The sequence below is a fragment of the Zonotrichia leucophrys genome, chromosome 5, assembly GCF_028769735.1.
Source record: "Zonotrichia leucophrys gambelii isolate GWCS_2022_RI chromosome 5, RI_Zleu_2.0, whole genome shotgun sequence".
Taxonomy (NCBI): Eukaryota; Metazoa; Chordata; class Aves; order Passeriformes; family Passerellidae; genus Zonotrichia; species Zonotrichia leucophrys.
Window position 1 is genome coordinate 17,684,772 of NC_088175.1, and position 19,079 is coordinate 17,703,850.

The 19,079-nt window shown below is 49.7% G+C and overlaps 1 protein-coding gene across 1 annotated transcript; it reads left to right on the forward strand.

Moving 5' to 3' along the window:
* The first annotated feature begins 1,738 nt into the window (after positions 1-1,738).
* TGFB3 (transforming growth factor beta 3) lies at positions 1,739-18,865 on the forward strand. The gene is made up of 7 exons (XM_064714806.1): positions 1,739-2,755; positions 8,128-8,291; positions 9,572-9,701; positions 11,196-11,303; positions 12,084-12,255; positions 12,730-12,883; positions 15,226-18,865. Exons 1-7 carry the CDS (start codon positions 2,041-2,043, stop codon positions 15,382-15,384), a joined length of 1,602 nt encoding a protein of 533 aa, XP_064570876.1. The 5' UTR covers positions 1,739-2,040; the 3' UTR covers positions 15,385-18,865.
* The last annotated feature ends 214 nt before the right edge of the window (positions 18,866-19,079 follow it).

Below are 19,079 nucleotides of genomic sequence, written 5' to 3' on the forward strand. Positions count from 1 at the left end.
ATAAGCAGCCAATTTGATTAGCACATCCATTTTGGCATGCCAAGATAATTAATAAAACCTGGGCCCAGGACCAGCCTCTGGGAAACTCTCGTAATTTCTTATAATTTCTGTACTTATCTCCATTTTAACTAATAACTCGCCATGCGGCAATGTAGCAAATGGATTACTGGAGTCCAAAGCAATCAATTTGACTGCATTTATTGGGACCTCAAACCTGGCAGCAGAGTAGAGGAGATCCCAGTGTGGAAAAGCATCCAAAATTCATTTCAGAAGTGTCTGGGGAGCTCTAGAAACATCCATCCTAACCTACATAATATTCCATGGATACTTAATGTCAACAGAATTTGCATCTTACTTCAAGTCAAAATTTGCCTGACATCATCTTCAAGCTACTAGATCTTGTTACATCTTTGTTGCTCCATCAAAGAACTCTTAATTCCTCTTCCCCAAGCAAAGCACAAGCAAACAGTGAGGAGCTCACCCTTACATCTCCTCAGAGCTGCCCAAAACGGCTCACAGGGCATCCAGCACCCCCAGCTGCCTGTGGATTTCCTGTTCCACATTCAATGTCTTCGGTTAGCCGCTGTCCTGTGAGCTTGCAGTGCTCTCCCAGCCCAAGGCCCCCGAACACGCAGGTAAGGGAAGGCTCCCCGCAGCTATGCCCAGTGTTTCCAGCTGCAGTGTTGCCTGCTGTCGCTGGACACAACCGCTCCAAGGGGCCACATGCCACCGGGGCCCCACCTCTCCCAGAGCATAAAGATCTTGCTTTATGCAAGAGGACTTGCTTCCACAGAGAGTTCTGCCCACATCCCCTTTGCTCACAGCCTCGCAGGAGCTGTCCCTGCCCCACTTTTTCAACGCACTGCCAACTCTCGGCAGCGCTGCCAGTGCTGTGAGGGGCTGCCATGGGTTGGGGAGACACAAAGCCGCTGGCTCAGGGGCTGCCCCTCTGCTGGCTCCGGGAGAAGGGCTGGGTGCTGGGGGCAGGGTCCAGGTGATGCCAAGAGAAGAGGCTCCTGGTCTCGCTCGCTCCGCGGACCAGGAGCTCCTCTCTGGTCTCTCGGGCCCAGCCCGCGGCACTGAGGCAGGAGGCCGGTGTGGCCGTACTGAGGGCACGCCCCGGGAGACAGACCCGAATGGGCCCGGGTAATGAATTACAACCCCATGCACGGCCTGTGCTTTGTCTCCTGCCTGTCGGATGCCCGACGCAGCCCCTTCACCGCAGCGAGGGCCGCCGTGACCGGACACCCCCCGGAGCTCTGGTTGCCACCTGCTTTCAGGGCCCAGGGGCATCGCCCTGACCCTGCCGCCACCGCGCTCGGCCCCCGGGGCCGCCAGTCCCGCCGCAGCCCCCCGTCCGCAGCGCGGCGGCCGAACCCCGCCGCTCGGCCCCTCCCTCCCTCGGAAAGAAACTACATCAGGAAAGTATTCGGGGTATTTTTAGCGGCTTTTAATGCGATTTCGCAGCTGGAAGCGGGAGGGGCCTCCCCGCGCCGCCCGGACCACCGCGAAGGGCCCGCCCGCCGTCGCGCGAGTGCCGCCAGCAGGGGGCGCCAGCACGCCGCTGGCGGAGCGGTGCGGCGGCCACGTCGGAGGGCGCGCGGGGCCGCCCCGCGCCGAGGGGCCCGGGGTGCGCGGGGCGAGGCGGCCCCGGCGAGCGCGGGGGGCGGCGGAGGGGAGGAGGGGGGGGGGAGCGGCGGGGGCTGCGCGGCTGCTGGAGCCATTAGCGCGGGGTTGGCGCGGCCGAAGGCCGGGCTTGGAGCTCCCTCCCCCGCCCGAGCCCCGTCCCGGGGACGTCATGGGAGGGAGGTATAAAATTTCAGCGTCGGGGCCGGGGGAGCGGCAGTGTGCGCGGGCGGGCCGGTGTGGAGCGGTGTCGGTGTACGGACCAGGGCACGACGGTCAGCGGAACCCACGGGCGCGGCGGACGGCCCGGCTGCAGCGCTGCCGGCTGGGCGAGAAGCGCGGTGGTGCCACGCTCCCGGGCCCCAAGGGCCGGGCACCGGGCGATGTAGGGCGCGGGGTCCGGCGGGGGCATGAATGGTGCAGCGAGAGGGGCGGGCGCGGCGCTCCCCCCGCGGCGGCGGGGCGGCGCGGGCCGCTGACACGTGCGGCGGCGCGGCGCGGCGGGGCGCCCCCTGCTCCGCGGGGCGCGGGGCGGCGCATGGGGAAGGAGCGCGGCGCGGCGAGGCACGGCGCCTGCCGCTTCTCCTTGCGGAGCGCTGCCAGCTCTTCCTGGAAGTCCTGAGTCGCGCACGGCGCAGTGAGTTCATGCACCTCCTCGCCAAGCCTCAGCCTGCGGGTTCTGGGGAGGCTGCCGCCAGCACACCGCCCGGTCCCCCGCGCCCTCTCGCCGCCGCTCGGGGGTCTCTCCCGGAGGCCCCCGCCGCCGCCTCCTCACACATGAAGATGTACGTGCAAAGGGCTCTGGTGCTGCTCTCCCTGCTGAGCTTCGCTACCGTGAGCCTCTCGCTGTCGTCCTGCACCACCTTGGACCTGGACCACATCAAGAAGAAGAGGGTAGAGGCCATCCGAGGGCAGATCCTGAGCAAGCTGCGGCTCACCAGCCCGCCGGAGACCGTGGGGCCGGCCCATGTGCCCTACCAGATCCTGGCCCTCTATAACAGCACTCGGGAGCTGCTGGAGGAGATGGAGGAGGAGAAGGAAGAAAGCTGCTCTCAGGACAACACCGAGTCAGAATACTATGCTAAAGAGATTCATAAATTTGACATGATCCAGGGCCTCCCCGAACACAGTAAGTGCGGGACTCCCCCCGTGCCGGCCGGGGTGCCGCGCCCGCGGGGCAGAGTGCCCGGGATCCCGGGCGCGGGGGAGGGGCGGCCAGCCGGAGCCGAGGGGCGCCGGGCCCCCGCCGAAGGGGCCGCTTCCCCGGCGGGGCGGAGGGCGCGTCTCCGCCCGGCCGTGCTCGGTGCGGAGGTGAGCGGGAGCCGCGGGGCGGGGAGCGCTCGGCACGGCGCGGGGCTTGGCCGGCAGTGGGGACGGTGGGTGGCGGGGTCCCGGAGCGGCATCGGCCCAGGCCCCCGCGGCAGCGGCGAGCCGAGCCCGTGCCTAGAGCCCTGACATAGGACGAGGCGGGGAGGGCAAGTCGTGCGGGTGGCGGGGTGAATGCTGCGCACCGGGCGGGGAGACAGCGCAGGTCTGCTGTTTGGGTGACAGCAGGTATTCGGCCTCCTCCCTGCTGAAGCTCCAGCGCCTGCCGCAGAGATACAGGCAACTGCCCGGTCCGTGCAGCACCCGCGGCGGCAGTCAGAAGGTGGAGAGGTGCTTGCTGAAGAGACTGCTGCTTGGAGGACGCTGATGAAGGTGTTACTCAGATAGTGTGAGCGTTCAGAGAGTGAGCAGAAGACAACAGGGATGCAGAGCAGGTGTAAAGCACACAGTGATGCCAAAGGGACCCCCAAGGGAACACAGGCGTTGAGGAAACATGACAGATGTTGAGCAGGTGTGGAGCAGATGATGAGCAAGCCCAGATGTGGACACTAAACAGATTCAGGTGCAGAAGCTGAGCAGATACAAAGAGACTGAGCAGACATGAACTCAAAAGCAGATTGCAGATGCTGAGCACATGTAGACACAAGCGGTCATTTTGGTTTGTTTGGGATTCCTTAGAATTGGAAGATGCAGTCATACCACTATCCAGGGTGTTCTCCTGTGATGTTGTGCCATCCTGGGGACAAGATTTGAACACCAGCAGTTTTGGGGAGGAGCTGTGACTTGGTGGAGGCAGCCACAGAATGCAGTTACTCTGCCAGGTTTATGTTAATCTTGACATATGATGAGCTGGAATAAGCTACAATTTGGTAATGCAACAAATTTTACTTAATCTCTAGCAGACTGCATTCCATATGGTTATATGATTAGCTCTTAGCTCAGGAGACACTGAGATTCAAGGAACAGAAAGGGCAAAGGTTACCTGTATTTCCGTGGTTTTGATCTACTGAAGTGTCATTTGTGAAACTATAAACATATATTATGGGAAAACCAAGTGTCTGCAAAATAGTACAGCCACACTATGCACTATGCATTTTGGGAGGAAGGAGGTGGGGAAAATACAAAGCACAACAGTGGCAAATGAAGTTAGGGGTGTGGATTTGGCTAAAATTGAGGAGAAAGTGGAATGAAGAAACAGTGCATGAAAAGGAGTGATGAGTAGGGATTGTGGCTTTGGGAAAATTCCTGTAGAAACAGGAATTTCTGTGTCCCATGTGCCCATAGGATACTAGGTTCAAAAAACCAAGTAGTGCTGAGACAATTTCTGGGAGTGGGCAGTGTAGATACCACCACCCAGAGAAAGAGGGAACTTTGTAATTTGGTCCCACTGGGGGAGACTAGTTCCAGACAGATTGTGGTGGCAAGAGACATGCTCTTTTTGAGACCTGGGGAGTTTCATTGCTTACACCATGGCTGAATTTGGCCCCGCATCTTCAGAAGTGGCTGATGTTCAACTTTCCCATGACTCTGTCACTGTGCCAGGTGGTGATCTAAGAGCATGCTCTGAGCCAAAGCCAGTCTCCTGGGGGGGCGGGGGGGGAAGGGGAGGACTACTCCATTGAAGGAACTGCAGTGATGATACAGACAAGTCTGAAATGTGTGCACACTCACACAAACTGTTCTAGCTCCAGACTATTAGTCAACTGTCATATTGGCTCAGAGAACTCATCCTTTTCAAAGATGCAAAGCCCAAAAGTGAGGAGAGCTGAGAAGCAAAAATAGAAGATGAGAGAGCCAAGTTCTCCATCCCTTCTCTGAGCTGCTTGATGACTCACATAATGGTCTTTTCCCCTGTGCCTCTCAGGTACACTGCCTCAATTTAAAGGGATTTTCTTTCAGAGAATAACTTACTTTTGACCAGCCATTCACTTCAGGGATCTCATAAAACTCATGTGATCAGATTTGACTTGGTTATGTTCAAGCTTGGGAAGTATCTGCAACAGTCCTGAAAATAGCTTTTTGCTTACCTTCCTGAGGGAAAAACAGATGCCATTTTCCAAGGCAGCTTGAGAGACAAGGCAATTAAAGTCATGGGTCACTAGGGCCAAGCATCTATTCCCTCCAAACCTGCCACCTGCAGAGTTGCAGATGGATCAACTTTTTTCTCTGAAGTTATGCAGCTTTGGCATGAAACACCTTGGTGATTCAGAGGTATAATACAGCATGAGGCAATACCTGCTCACAGCCAGCCTAACCTTCCTTCTCATCAAACTTGAACTGCATAGCCATCAGCCTTCCTGGGGCTTGCCAGAAACAACAGCTGTTTCTGCTGGAAACAGCTGCATGTGGTGAGCCTGCACCTCATGTAGAGCAGTGGTAGGAAGGTGGAAGGTCCCAAAAGAACCTGCTCTCTCTATCACATTATCCACACAAGGAGGCTGCTGGTCTCATCACTGGTGCAGTGAACAGCTCTGGGTGTGACTCCACAGTAATAGCTGGGTCCAGTTGTGAGGCTGTGTCACACCAGACAGCCTGGCAGGGGTGCACAGGGTGTCCAGGGTCCTGGTCTCCAGGCTTGGTTACTGCCACTGAGAGCTGTGCACTGGGAGAGCTTGCAGGAATATTGCCTCCAGGCTTTGTTCTGTGCTGGTGGTGAACAGGTCTGGATTTCAGTGTGATTAACACACCTCAGCTGGGTCTGGACCAAATTCCCTGAAAAATCCCCTTGCTCCTTTTGCCTGTGACCTCGTGCAAAAAAGCACTTTGCCCCAAAGCTGTCAAGTTTCCTGGGAGTGAGACCTCTATCCTGAGCCCCGTGCTAAGAGAAACAGGCTGTAGCTTCCCAGGGCTTGGAGTGAAACACCAAACACAGCTCCATTTCTCCATCACAGAGGGCTTGTCCCCAGGGTACAAAGGGAACATGACACTTTTAGGGAAGGGAAAAGAGCTATTACTGTTTTCATTGGGAAGGTGTCCCAAGAGCAGCACCTTGATGGTGAAGTAGGTAGAAAGCAATGTGGCTCTTTCTTTCACAGCAGGTGAATTACAGTAGATGTAATGTCTTATCACCATGGCTGTCTAATTTAGCCAAAAACATTAAGGAGATGATAACACATTAGGTGTCTTTCATCAGCTCTGTGCTGTAGGACCATATTTGCAGCCTCTAAAGAGATTGTCAGAAAAAGCACTGCTGTAGGAAACATACTGAGCTGGACTGACCAGTGGTCTGATCCAAAAAGGCATTTCTAATGATAATTGGGACACCCCTTACGGCCAGGCAGTCAGGTCTGAAATGAAAGGGCAGGCTGTTAACAGCACTATTAATAGGGCTAAATGTGCAAAGCAGCTTCAGGGGCTATTGAAACACAGTATCTGCCAAGCTCTAGGACACAGAACAGTAATCAGTGTTATACTTCAGCTAGAAGATGTCTTTGGGCACTTAATGAGAACTTGGGTTTTTTGCTGGGCTTTTCTGCAGCATCAAGCCTTGAAGTGGTCACAGGGGTGGAGTGCCCACAGAAGGAATATGTGTGTGGCTGGGGGTACTCCTTGTGTTGCAGGGTTCTTGGGCTGGGCAGGCCAGCTCGTGCCTGCAGTGGGATCTGGTCTCCTGGGATGTGTCTCCTCTTCAATAACAGCTAGATACTTTCCTGTGTGGGAATGCTGATCTGTTCAGTAGTACTAATGATAAAACCTCCTCCAATTAAAGCCCAACGTCAGCATCTGGTCATTAGCATATTGAGTAAAATTTCAGCACCCTAAAAACACATCCTTGAAAACTGGCAGGGTCCTGCTTGCTGAATTTGTGTGTAGCACAAGAGGAAGACTTTAATCTCCATTGATATGAGTGTACATCAGTGTTGCTGAAATCAGAATTTGGCATGGGAGGTGAACCTCTGCAGTCAGGTGCTGTTTCACACTATCCCATTTCCAGAAGCTGTTTCTCAGGGGAGATACTTATGGTGATACTTATGGTGAGATCAAAAAAAGGGCCTGCAGGACTTCAGGAATGTAACTTGAAGGTTGTTCCAGCTAGGGCTTTTAGCCTATTTGTCAAAGACTGGAACCATGCCTGGGAACAGGTGATAGTTTTTTTTTCTGTTTCTTTCTGTTCATTTGTTTAGAAGCAACTTAAATATCAGCAGATATAAGAGCCTCCTGCTGCATTGGACAACAGTCAGAGGTCATCTGAGAGGCTCTGCAGGGCTGCAAACAAACCTGCATGTGGACATAGAGCAGGAGCTGCTGTGTCTTGTTTGCAGGAAGCTTTCACGATGTTAGAGACTTGAAGGCTAACAAGGTCAATAGGAGAAAAATGACAGCAACAACAAAGACTTCCATGAGACCAAAATGGTCCCTTTGAAGAAAGTGTTACTTGCTATTGAGGACTCTGTCTTGGACATTAAAGGTTTTACCTCCTCTCTTTTGAGGCACCTGTGAAATGGGTTTTTCTGTTCAGCAGGCACACATGGAAGCAGAAAACTGCCGTATTATTTCCTGCTCATGTGTATCTCCACAGGCCCAGTACTATTAATGAATTCCTTCTCCAGTTCATGAGTGAGAACCAATTTTAAACCCCAGTTCTTTCAGTACACATTGGATAATCACTGCCCTAAAAAGTCTTTGACACCTCATGCTTTGTGTTTTTTGACACTGGGTGGTTTCCACTCCCGGAGGCAATGTCAAGATTTGTAAAGTGAAGATTCAGCAGCAGTGGGATCACTTTGTATGTAGCTTCATGTCTCCATCATGAGCAGAGTAACAGCATCCTAGTTGTTGGGAATAGGCCCCACTAACTGCAAGTGAGATTGTCCCATTGCCTGGACTGGGGTTGTCATTTTGGATGCAGCCAGCTCATGAGTATTAGCAACGTTTGATGAGCAGAGTTGGAAGACATAATAATAAACATACTGTGGTTGATCTCCACTGATTCTTCATCTTGTAGCACTGAAGTAATGATGGCAGTAGTGGGAATGTTTGCAAAATGTTGCAATGTAGATCAAATTTGAGTGAATTCATGCTGTGTTATCTTGAGCTAGGTAGCCATGCTTCCCAGGTGGCAAGACTTTTGAATGACAAGTCTGTACTAGAAAGCTCTTTCTCAAACAATACTTACTTGAGATCCTGCCCCTCAGAGATGTGATTCTCAGTGTTTCTCTGGTTTTTTTCTCCTAGATGAGTTGGGCATTTGTCCAAAAGGTGTCACCTCCAATGTGTTCCGTTTTAATGTGTCATCAGCAGAGAAGAACAGCACCAACCTATTCCGGGCTGAGTTTCGGGTGCTGCGTGTGCCCAACCCAAGCTCCAAACGCAGTGAGCAGCGCATTGAGCTCTTCCAGGTGAGTATTCTTATCACCTTCCCCAGTGTCTGAGCCCAGAATAGCTTGGCTCCTTAATGCTTGTCTCAGCTGATATGTGGAAGCCCGTAGAAGAGAGAAGAAAGTGCATGCTGTAACCCAGGCCTCTTCCACCATATGCAGTGATGCAGTCACCTTCCTTAACTTTTACCATGTGGTGCTGCCCTTTTCCCACTTGGAAGGGGACCCCTCATCAGTGGAGCAGCTCTGACCCTTCTGTCACATCATGTGTAGGACCCTTGGCAGTCTTACTCCTTTGACTGTTGCAGACAGTTGGTGCTAATTCAATGGATGGAGCTCTCTGTCTTGTCACTGATTTACTAGAAAAACAGTGCTTGCTTTCAATGTTCTCTTCAGCAGTAGTTCCCCGGAAGCACAATTCAGGCCACCTGTACTTATCTGGAGTTTTTTTTGAACCTAGGGACTAACAGAATAAGGTATGGTTCAGGCTTGGAAGTATATAGGCTGAACTGGAAGGTAATAGGCTGAACTGGACCACCTAATGATACAGCTTAGCATCCAGGCAGCACATTCCCACAGGCTCATGTCTGTTCACTTTTCCATAAGAGTGCAGCTAAAATTGTGTTTGGGTGGCACTTCTTGAAGACTTCCTGGAATCCAGCATCAAAGGTCAGAGCAATTCTCTACCAGATGACACAACTGACTAGGAGGTGTTCTCAGAGCTTCTCCATAGGTTCAGTGGTCTGTGGGTCTGCCGCAAGGAACACCTTGAATGTGCTGTGGTTGTTTGTCTGGAAGTGGACAGAGATGTCAGAGCAGAGGCAGAGGTCTCCAAACCTACACAGCCCTTTTGTGTTCTGACAAAAGTTGAAGAGTGTAGGACACCTGAAAATGCCAAAAAAGAACTCAATAAATTGGCTTCCTGGGCAGGTGACTTGTGGCCAGATACTGCATTTACCACTGGTGGTTCTACTCTGAAATCCAGATCCATATTCCACAGCTGCATACAAAAACAAACCCATCCATTAAATGAGTTGCCACGTGCTTCTGCCTCTCTCTGTGTCCCTAAACAATTCTCAGCTGAGAGAGGTGGGCTGCTTAGGATACAGAAATAAGCACTGTGTAGCTCTCTGGAGTTCAAGTTGGTTGTGACGCATGTCCTTCTCACCTGACCCAGGGTATTCCTGGTGTCTCACTTGCCAAGACCAACTTTCTAAATTAGTTTTTAGCAAGCTATGGGAAAAAAAAAGACTAAAGGCTATCCCTTCCTTCTGCATTTTCCACCACTCCTTCTGCCACAGATCCTTCGGCCAGACGAGCACATAGCGAAGCAGCGGTACCTCAGCGGCAGGAATGTACAGACACGGGGCTCCCCTGAGTGGCTGTCCTTCGACGTCACCGAGACCGTGCGTGAGTGGCTCCTGCACAGAGGTAGGGCTCTTCGCTGCACTGTGGGCCAAGGCATCCACAGAAATGGGGATCAATGCTCACAGAAGTATCTTTCTGCTCCCATTGTTGCAGGAGCTTGGTTCACAGAGAAGACAGGTACTTTCAGACTGAGAACAAGCTTTCCTCCAGAGAGCCTCCTCAATGTGTGACATTTGCTATATTCCTGCCTCTTTTCCTGGAGGCCCCACCATGTAGCTCTGTGGGCTGAGTCAGAACAAGGATTTATTCCTTGGAGGAAATTCTTTACAGCTAAGCCCTGAGGGGACCCCTCTGCTTGCCTAAATGATCATAGAAAATGACAAATGCTTTGCTTACATTTTCATGTGAATTAGGGCAAATGTAGTATAGGAAAAAGCAGTAAGGATCCTTGTTTATTTAGCTGTGTACAGCTTGTCAGGTATAAATGTGAGGAAATACCAGAGGCTGACACACCTAGACAGCTGGAGGCTTTAACACTGCAGAGAACACACCTCTGCCAGTGCTGGACAGCCCAACAGATATTTACAGGGCAGTTCCCAGCAAGAACACTGACCCCATTCACAGCTGGAGCACAAGGCATCACTACTCACAGCTGGAATGGCGTACACAGATAGAAGCTAGGTGCCACTGAAGACTGGAATGCAGGTACTGGCAAGCAGCTGCTCCCTGGAAGGGTAAGGTGTGAGCTTGCAGGCTCCTCCTATTTCAAGCAATCTAAGTTGTGCCCTGATGGCTGAAGCTCAGAGCTGGCACTGCAGCAAGCTCTGGGCAGGCACACTAGCTGACAAGACATCACAAAGTATATATGGTGCTAGGCACCTTGTCAATGCCCCAGGAAGCCAGATGTTTTAATTCATGGCACAACATAAAAAAGGAGCTTTCATAAGAGTCTTGTGTTCCTGTAGTCAGGCCCACACAGCACGACTGGTCCAGGAAGTTATTATGAAAGTAGATTTGCCTCTGGAAAGTCTGTGTGATTTAGACTGCTAGCAGTTCAATAAAACAGGAGGTTGCAGCTGCTGAGAAGAATGTTTCCAGTAAAATTACTTGTCCATATCCAACTTGCTTATTTTCAGATTTCTCCTTCAGACATTAAGCAGAAGGCAGATAATAGGTACTGAGGATTGTGAAACTGATTTAAGATACCAAAAGCCAGCTCTTCAAAATACTTGTTTTCCCAGGAAAGCTCCTTGAAGCTCACAAATGTTTTTGGATGCTGAACAGCCTAAAAAAGTAACAAGAAGCACCCTTCTTACCTCTCCAGAAAGTTCCCTTTAGCAAGAACAAGGCTTTTGGCAAAGGTGAAGCTAGTGGATTTTTCTTCCTGTTCTTCCCAAGGCAGCATCTGTTCCTCAACTCTGATAACACTCCTGACTTTGGGACCAACCCTTTGTCATGGGGTTAGCACAGCTGTGTAAAACTTCCTTAAAACTTCTTTATGCCAGGAGCTGTTCCAGCTGAGAAAGACTGTTTCTCACGGAGTCATCTTCTTTGCAGAGTCCAACCTTGGCCTGGAAATTAGCATACACTGTCCTTGCCATACTTTTCAGTCCAATGGGGACATCTTGGAGAATTTGCATGAAGTCCTGGAGATCAAGTTCAAAGGTGATAAAGAGCTGGGTTAGGGGAGGTTGTTGGGGAAGGGAAAGCCTCAAGCATATAAAGAAAAAAATGAGGTCTTGCTTTGTGTATTCAAGCAGTTCACATTGTATAACATTTGTCTTAAAACATATCTGGGTTTGTGTGTTCATTATATGGGTATATCCACTATATACATAGGTTACAAAAAGAAGTAGGGGCAGGCTGGGTGGGTTTGCATGAGTGTCTGCAGAAAGGAGTAATTTTATATTTCAGTGTCCCTCTGGGAAATTCAACTTGATGCCTTCTCAGATTTCCTCAGAGGCTCTACTCTGCAGTTAGAGTGACTGAAACACAAGGAAGTTAGGCATCCTGTGTGAGGTGGCTCAGAGAGTCAGTGGCTTGGCTGGCCTAAGAACTAGGAACCTCCTGGCTTGCAGCCCTGGGCAGCAGCCACTGGCCCCCACAGGCTCCATTTCTGAGGCTGTTCCGCAGAGTGCCAATTATCTGACATCTTCTTTAAACCATTCATCTTCCTGCCTATCCTGGGATTCAAGCCAGGAGTGAGCGGATGGATTAATGGCCCCACCAGCAGTTTGCAAATGGTAAAACAGGTGGCCCATAAGCCTCTATTTCAGGCCTGCAACAGTCAAATTTACCAGAAATAAAGGGGTCTCTGTGAGGGAAGAAGTAGACATGGTGCCTGAACCTGTTCAAGAGCAAGCATGAGAGTGTTAAATTGAAAGGTCTTGTTGCATTCTCCGCTTCCACGCTGATTTCTTCTTTGTGGATCCTCTTTTTCTGAAGGCATTGACAGTGAGGATGACTATGGCCGCGGGGACCTGGGCCGCCTGAAGAAGCAGAAGGACTTGCATAATCCCCACCTCATCTTGATGATGTTACCCCCACATCGACTGGAGAGCCCCGTGTTGGGAAGCCAAAGAAAGAAACGGGCCCTGGATACCAACTACTGTTTCCGGTAAGTGAGAAGGGATCCTGCTGGGACCCCATGCCTGGGGCAGGCAGGCCTGGTGAGACTCCATGCCACTGGAAAAGGCAGAGCCCTCCAGGGGGTTGTGTGTCACCGTGGTGTCACAAGGGCCACTGGCCAGCTCAGCGGAGTTGTTCTGTGCTTCTGGCAGATAGCCACTGGTTCAAAGAGATCCACAAGCACCTTCCAGGAGCACAGGCTGGGCGGGATCAGCAGCAGCCCCGTGCCAGTTGCTGGAGCAGCCGGGTCCTGCCTGGCAGGGGTGGTGGGAAAGCTGCCTGCCAGCAGCAGTGCCCCTGGGCTGCCACAGCTGCCTGGCTGTGCTGCTCCTGGTGCTTGGCACATGCAGCCACCACGTGCCACCAGCATTGCTGCTATGAGTCCTTCTGCTCAGGAAGCTGCAGCTCACAACTGCATGAAGGCCCCCCTTTAGATTCACTGTGCTTCACTACTGTGTTTCAGGAACCTGGAGGAGAACTGCTGCGTGCGTCCTCTGTACATTGACTTCCGACAGGACCTCGGCTGGAAATGGGTCCACGAGCCCAAGGGCTACTTTGCTAACTTTTGTTCAGGCCCTTGTCCGTACCTCCGCAGCGCAGACACCACTCACAGCACGGTACATCCACTAGATTATCCTGCCAGGGCTTGTGGCTATGATTGCCTTCCTCCCTAAGTCTGATCAATATCCAGTTTTTCAAAGTAGCATAAGCAGTTCAGATCAATATTTGTGAAAAACCTTCCAAGAAAACTGCAGAAAAAAGCCTGGGTGGTTCAGCAGGGAAAATGTGCTTGCTTTGGAGCCAGTACTGAGTCTGCTTTCAGGCAAGTCTTGATGAGGAAGATGCTGCTGTCTCTTAGATAAGATATGAAAGAGCAGAACTGATGGTTTTAGGGTACTTACTTGGCAGTGGCCGTAGTATTAACTGAATTGTTCACGTCAAACATCAGTTCTGGTAATTATCTTCTTCCTAAATTTCTCCTGCAGTTTGCACTGGACAAAAGATTTTTCTACACTGTGTGCCAGGTTGTCATGAAAAATTGTTGTGCAATGGCATGTGCCTGCCATCTCCTCCTAAAGGGGCAGCTATAGCTCAAAAGTATAGGGAAATCCATGTCCATTTCCAGAAGTGAGCACAGCCACTCAGTAGGATATCCTTTTTCACAGGTATCCTTTCCAGCTGCATAAATCCTACCTGACCTACAGCAGGGAGGAGGCTACTAGGCAGTGAGATTTTTGAGTGAAAAATTGGCAGAAAGCAAATGTCTTTAGGTAACTTAAGCACAACCTCTGGTCAGCCTTTGGGAAGAATGCAGTCTGAGCCTGGCTAGAGCAGGAAAAAATAAAAGTAATGGAATAACACAGGCATGGGAGAAGTATTGAGAGAAAGAGACAGATTAAGGACCAGACAGTCCACTGCTGAAGCAGGAAAAGTCAGAGGAAAATCCTGTGTGCTTCTGCCCACAAGAGTCAAAAAGCAGCAATCCAGATAATGCAACAGCTCACTAGCAAATTAACTTCAGATTTCACTAAAAAAGTTACTGGAAAAAACAGATTCAGCTGAAGAACAAATAACTAGGTAAGGATGATATTTCAGAAAAGATCCTAACATTTTTTTGACAGTCTGCATAGCAGTAAGGTTCAGTGAAGCTCAAGGACTAATATCAGTGGGAACAGCTGATCTGTGGGAATGAAGAAGTGAACAGATGCTGGGCAGTAACCACAAGACAAAGCAAGGGAATTAACAGCTTTGAAAGGGTAATGGGCATGTAGCTTTACCATCTGGTTGTCCTGAGAAGCTCTCCAGAAGGTAACTGGACTGAATCAGTGTGAGAGAAAGGAGACTTTAGAATGACTCCTAATGATCTTAAACAAGAAAGGAAATGAGCAAGCGTTAAGGTCAGTGAAGTGATCAAAGAAAAGTTTAGAACAATATAGCTGCTGACAGCTTGCCAGCAACACTTAGGAAAGACATGACGAAAAGAAAACTCACCAGTCTGTTTAACTTGCTGTTGAGTAGTGGCTCAGAGCACAATACCCTGTGGTACAGCCAGGGCTACTTTGCTTAGGATCCCAGAGAGTTTCTACCACAACAATAGTGATTCCATGGGTCTAGATGATAGAACAGGATGTATCCTTAGCACCTCTCATCTCCAAAGACTGTAAAGTACTTCAAATGGAATGTGCCAGACCCTGTCATTTATACCAGATAAGCACTGAAGAGACCACACTAGTGCAGGTGAGATCATGCTCACTGCTGAGAAGTGGTCACCTCTGGCAAGAAATGTGGCAACTGTTCTGTAGTGGTTACATGGCTGTAGTGTAGAGTCATCTGTGGGCTGGGACCAGCTGGGAGGAGAAATCCAGTGGGGTCCCACAGGACTGTCCTGGCTCCAGTATTACAGTGTCATGACTTGGAGGATGGAATGGAGGGACAAAGCATCAGAGAGTTCGAAGCTGGGAGGGAATTGTGGATACTTGAGAGGACTGGCATCCATCCAATGCTATCTGGAGATGTTGGTTGAAATAAGCAGCACTGATATTCTTTCTTCTGGCTTCTTTAATAGAATCCAAGACAGCATGGCCCCAGGCTGGTTACACCCAACCTTGTTAAAAGCAAAAATTGTGACACACTGCTGTACCAAATTAGAGATGAAAGGAGACAACTACTTGCACTCCTTCAACCCTTAGGCAACAGTCACAGGGAGCAAGGGTATTACCATTAGGAAAAAAAAAAAAAAAAACAAAAACTCTTAAGAGTCAGGCCAGGGCAGGTGAGACCATTTAGAAGCAGGCCATGATTAGGAAGTGACAGGGGAGTATTACTCATCTCAGGGAAATACCCTCTGATGAGTCTAGTGCAAACACCTCAAGACTTGTTGACTTGGCAGCCCCTTCCTGTCCTCAAGTAACTTAAACGTATTCCTGACCTTGTCACAACATTTCCTTTGTTCCTGCAGGTGCTGGGTTTATATAACACGCTGAACCCTGAGGCATCTGCTTCGCCCTGCTGTGTTCCCCAGGACCTGGAGCCACTCACTATCTTGTACTATGTTGGGAGGACCCCCAAAGTGGAGCAGCTCTCCAACATGGTGGTGAAATCCTGCAAGTGCAGCTGAAAGGCCCCCTGGCCCACCCAAAGCCAAGGAAAAAACTGTCAGCACCCACTCTCCTGCTCCCAGGCTAACACAAAGAGAACTGGGGGGTCAGAGACTACGCATGCTGAGGGCCAAGTGCCAAACTTTGAGAGTCTGGCAGCCCTTGGGGATTTCTTCTGGAACACTCCTTGGTCGTCTTGGCAGTGTAATGTTCCTTCTAGGAAGTACTTTGGTGACACAAAGGCCACACTCTCCAAAATGGCTGGACAGTTGATGCGGAAGAAAAGGATAATGTGGAAGAACTGCAGTGTATTTGAATGCTAGGTGGTTGAGATGGGAAAGCAAGAGAATGAGAAAGCAGGTGAAAGGAAGAATGGAAAAGGGGAGATGTTTTCTATTCTTGCTTTAGCTATCTTAAGACCTCAGCCCTCCCCATTAGCCTGAAGTAGGTTTTCCCTGTAGAAGGAATTTTTGAAGGTTTCCTTAGAGAAGGAAAATGCACCAAGCAGGGAAGCTGCTAAGAGAAGTGCTCAGAGATAAACTTAAGACTTTTGTTCCTCAGAGCCGTGCTCCAGGAGTCCTGCAACTGAAACTGTGTCTGCAAAAACCTCTAAGTTCAGTTGACAGATCCTGGCTATTGGGTTCCAAATGCAAACTGCAAGGCTCCCAGTCAGCCTACCGAGCTGAGTCCATTTTCAGAGGGACTGAAGTCTCCATTCAGCTCTTTTAGCTTCCTGGAGTTTCTAAGAGATGATTTCAGGGTCAGAGCAGGAGCATCTGTGGGTACCTGAATACTGGGCCTATTAATTTGTGATCTGACACACCCTGAGGACCTCTTGTCTGTTGTGGTTTGTGAGGTGCTTTGGGGTGTTCTGCACCTGTTCTGCATGATGACCTGAACTTGGTCTCACCTGCCAAGACTTAAAAATTAGTAATCTCAAAAACTTTGTAAAAAATAAATATTTGGGGGGTGGGGGGAGATGCTAACTTTTTCATAAGCAAGTTTTTTGTTGGAGGGTTAGATGATTTGCTGGTTTTAAACTGCTACTGCTGTGGCATACTCAGTCTACAATTTTTACCCTTTCCAAAATGTTTCTTCAAAAGAACAGATAGAATTTAGGTCAGCAGGAAAATTCCAAAATGGAACTTTCTTATTACTCTCAAACTGTACCTGATGTAAATGAGCCCCATTCCAACCTAGTCCTTCAGACATGTACATCACTGCTGGCATCTGCTTTTGATAGATTAATTTAAAGCTCCCCTCAAACATAAAACACTTTCAACAATACTGTTTCAATATCCAAGGCAATGCAGTTGCCACAGCTGACAAATGTCATATGTCCATTTGAAGATATATACAGTCTGCCAGTACAGACCTGTACATCCATGTATATAACACACCCTTCCTCTCATGTACTGATTTCATGCTCATAACAAAGATTACAGATGCTGCCCAGGCAAGAAATCAATGTAGTCCTTTAAATGGGCTTTTGCAGCCGTAGATAGTCCCAGAGTTAAAATCTCTGGTGCTGAATGCCACATGAGACTCAGAGGCTGTCTCTGACTTGCCAAAACACAGCTACTCAAAAGTCCTGTTCTAGACACCACAGAGGTTCCTCCCTGTCTCCTCCCATTTCCTGGTCCCCAGCAACTGAGTGTAAAAAGTGTAACACCTAGCTGGTTGATCATTTGTGGCCAGGGCTCTCCACAGCCAGCTCAGAACCCAGCTCTTCCATCAAGCCCTTCACAACAGTGGCTGCTTCCATATAGCTCATGTGAGGCTGCCAAACTGTGTAAACTCAAATGTCTTAATAAACCATAAACAGCCCTTCCTGAACCATCACCAACTGGTAGATGTTAGCAAGGGTGGGTCACTGGAGGCAGCCTGCCAACCTGCGTGCCATTTTGGCCAGGGCACACATGCCCTGATAGAGGCACTACCCAGTGCTTTATCCTTTTCATCTCTGGGACTCCCTGACACGTTGATTGGTGTGATGATGAAAGCTCTGATCAGCCCTGCAGCACAACACTATTGCTGTGCCCTGTGCACCTCTCCATGCCCAGGCTTCCCTGCCACCTGCCCAGAGAGGGAGCAAATAAATGCATTATGACTGCAGCACCATGCTGATAGACAGGCCAGAAATTTACTAGCTACAAGAGAGTGTGTGTGCGTGGGAGAAATGCAGATGCCTATTGGCATAGGAATTCTCTCTGATCTCCTTTTAGGAGCAGCCTCAAGGGAGGTTTTGGTTTACAAGCTGCAGTCTGTTCTTTGGTCATTGTTCCTCCTGAGCCCTGGGCTGGCTTCCTTGCTAATAAACAGGGAAGCAAGGAGGGGGAGCTGCAAAGGCTTGAGCTAGAACACTTGCACACTCAAAGTTCTGTGTGGCACTTGGAGCACATCAGAACCACTCAGGATTAACGCTGGCAGCCCCTTGCAATGGGACTGCCTTACTAGCCCTTGTTCACTGCTGCTCCTCAGTGACAGGAAGGGGTGGCAGAAAGACCAAGCCTTTTGCCTCTTGGCAAAGGAGACAAAATGGCAGTGGAAAATCGGGTGAAGAATCCTGGGGTGTCCAACCAGTATAGACACAGGTATCTCATGGGAACAGTAATTTTTGAAATCAAACACATTTCAGTGACCTCTTTTCTGTTCAGCCTTCCACTTCTGTAGCAACATTTGAGAATTAGATTTGTGAGACAGGCTCTGAATTCTTAAAATGGAAGTAACTTTTCTGGGGTGTTTCAGCTGTAATTCAGCAACAAACTATACTAGCTACATGGGGCTTAGTAACAGATTGAACAGGAGTAATGCTCCTGGGTGCAAATACACCAAAATTTTTCAGGACACTTGTGTGAGAAGGCAGAGGGCAGTTACTGTGCTGTTACTAGCCAGCAAATTGAAGAAGACAATGGGAAAGAAAAAGTGGGATCTTCATTGCCAACACTGCATACAGCTCTCAACAGTTCTCTTTTGTTGTTTTCAGAAACAAACAAAAGCTGATGAAAACAATCCCAGCACAGTTTGTCTCTTTAACAAAGATCAATGGTTGGAAAGAGTGAAAAAAACCTATTCTGCAGTGCCATAAGGCAGATCCTACACAGATGATCAAACAGCCATCTGTGCAGCCCCTGTTTCTCTGTGGCAAACTATTACAGTATGCAAAAGGCCTAGACCTGAACTTCAACACCTTGTTTTTCAGGCTGTAGTGCACTGTAGAGCTCTGAGAGAAACACTGTTTCAGAAAGTACAGAACGTACACTTATACCTCAGCAAAGAATTGTCTTTGCAGACTAAACGAGTCTTTGTCCCCTGGGCTTTGAATGGGATGGGCTTTAGCAATCCCACTGCACTTACATAAAGCCCATCCCTGTTACCACTGTGTGAACTGGGATATGCTGCTTGGTGTTTCACCTTTCCATATAACCAAGAGACATCAGTACCTTCAGTCAGAAAGATGGACTGTGTCCAAAAGTAATAAAAGACAAACATACCTGTCCACTCCTCTGGCAATATCACAGCTCTGTTCTGCTGGGTCCTGGGATGTCTCATATCTCTCTGCTGTGGCTATCAAATTTTCATTTTCTCAGTTCACTGATCCTTTTCTTATCTTTCTGTGCTGCTCTGAAGCTTTCCTTATCTGTGACTAGCATGTCCTCACCAGAGCAAAGATTCAGGAGGTCTGGCTCAGGTTTCTTTGTAAATGCAACCACTA

What these genes read in the sequence shown, in the direction of transcription:
- TGFB3 (XM_064714806.1), top strand. Translation starts at nt 2,041, where the DNA reads ATGGTGCAGCGAGAGGGGCGGGCGCGGCGCTCCCCCCGCGGCGGCGGG. An exon ending in AGCGCATTGAGCTCTTCCAG is followed by an intron (nt 8,292 to 9,571) that starts GTGAGTATTCTT and finishes CTTCTGCCACAG; the next exon opens with ATCCTTCGGCCAGACGAGCA. An exon ending in CCTGGAGATCAAGTTCAAAG is followed by an intron (nt 11,304 to 12,083) that starts GTGATAAAGAGC and finishes CTTTTTCTGAAG; the next exon opens with GCATTGACAGTGAGGATGAC.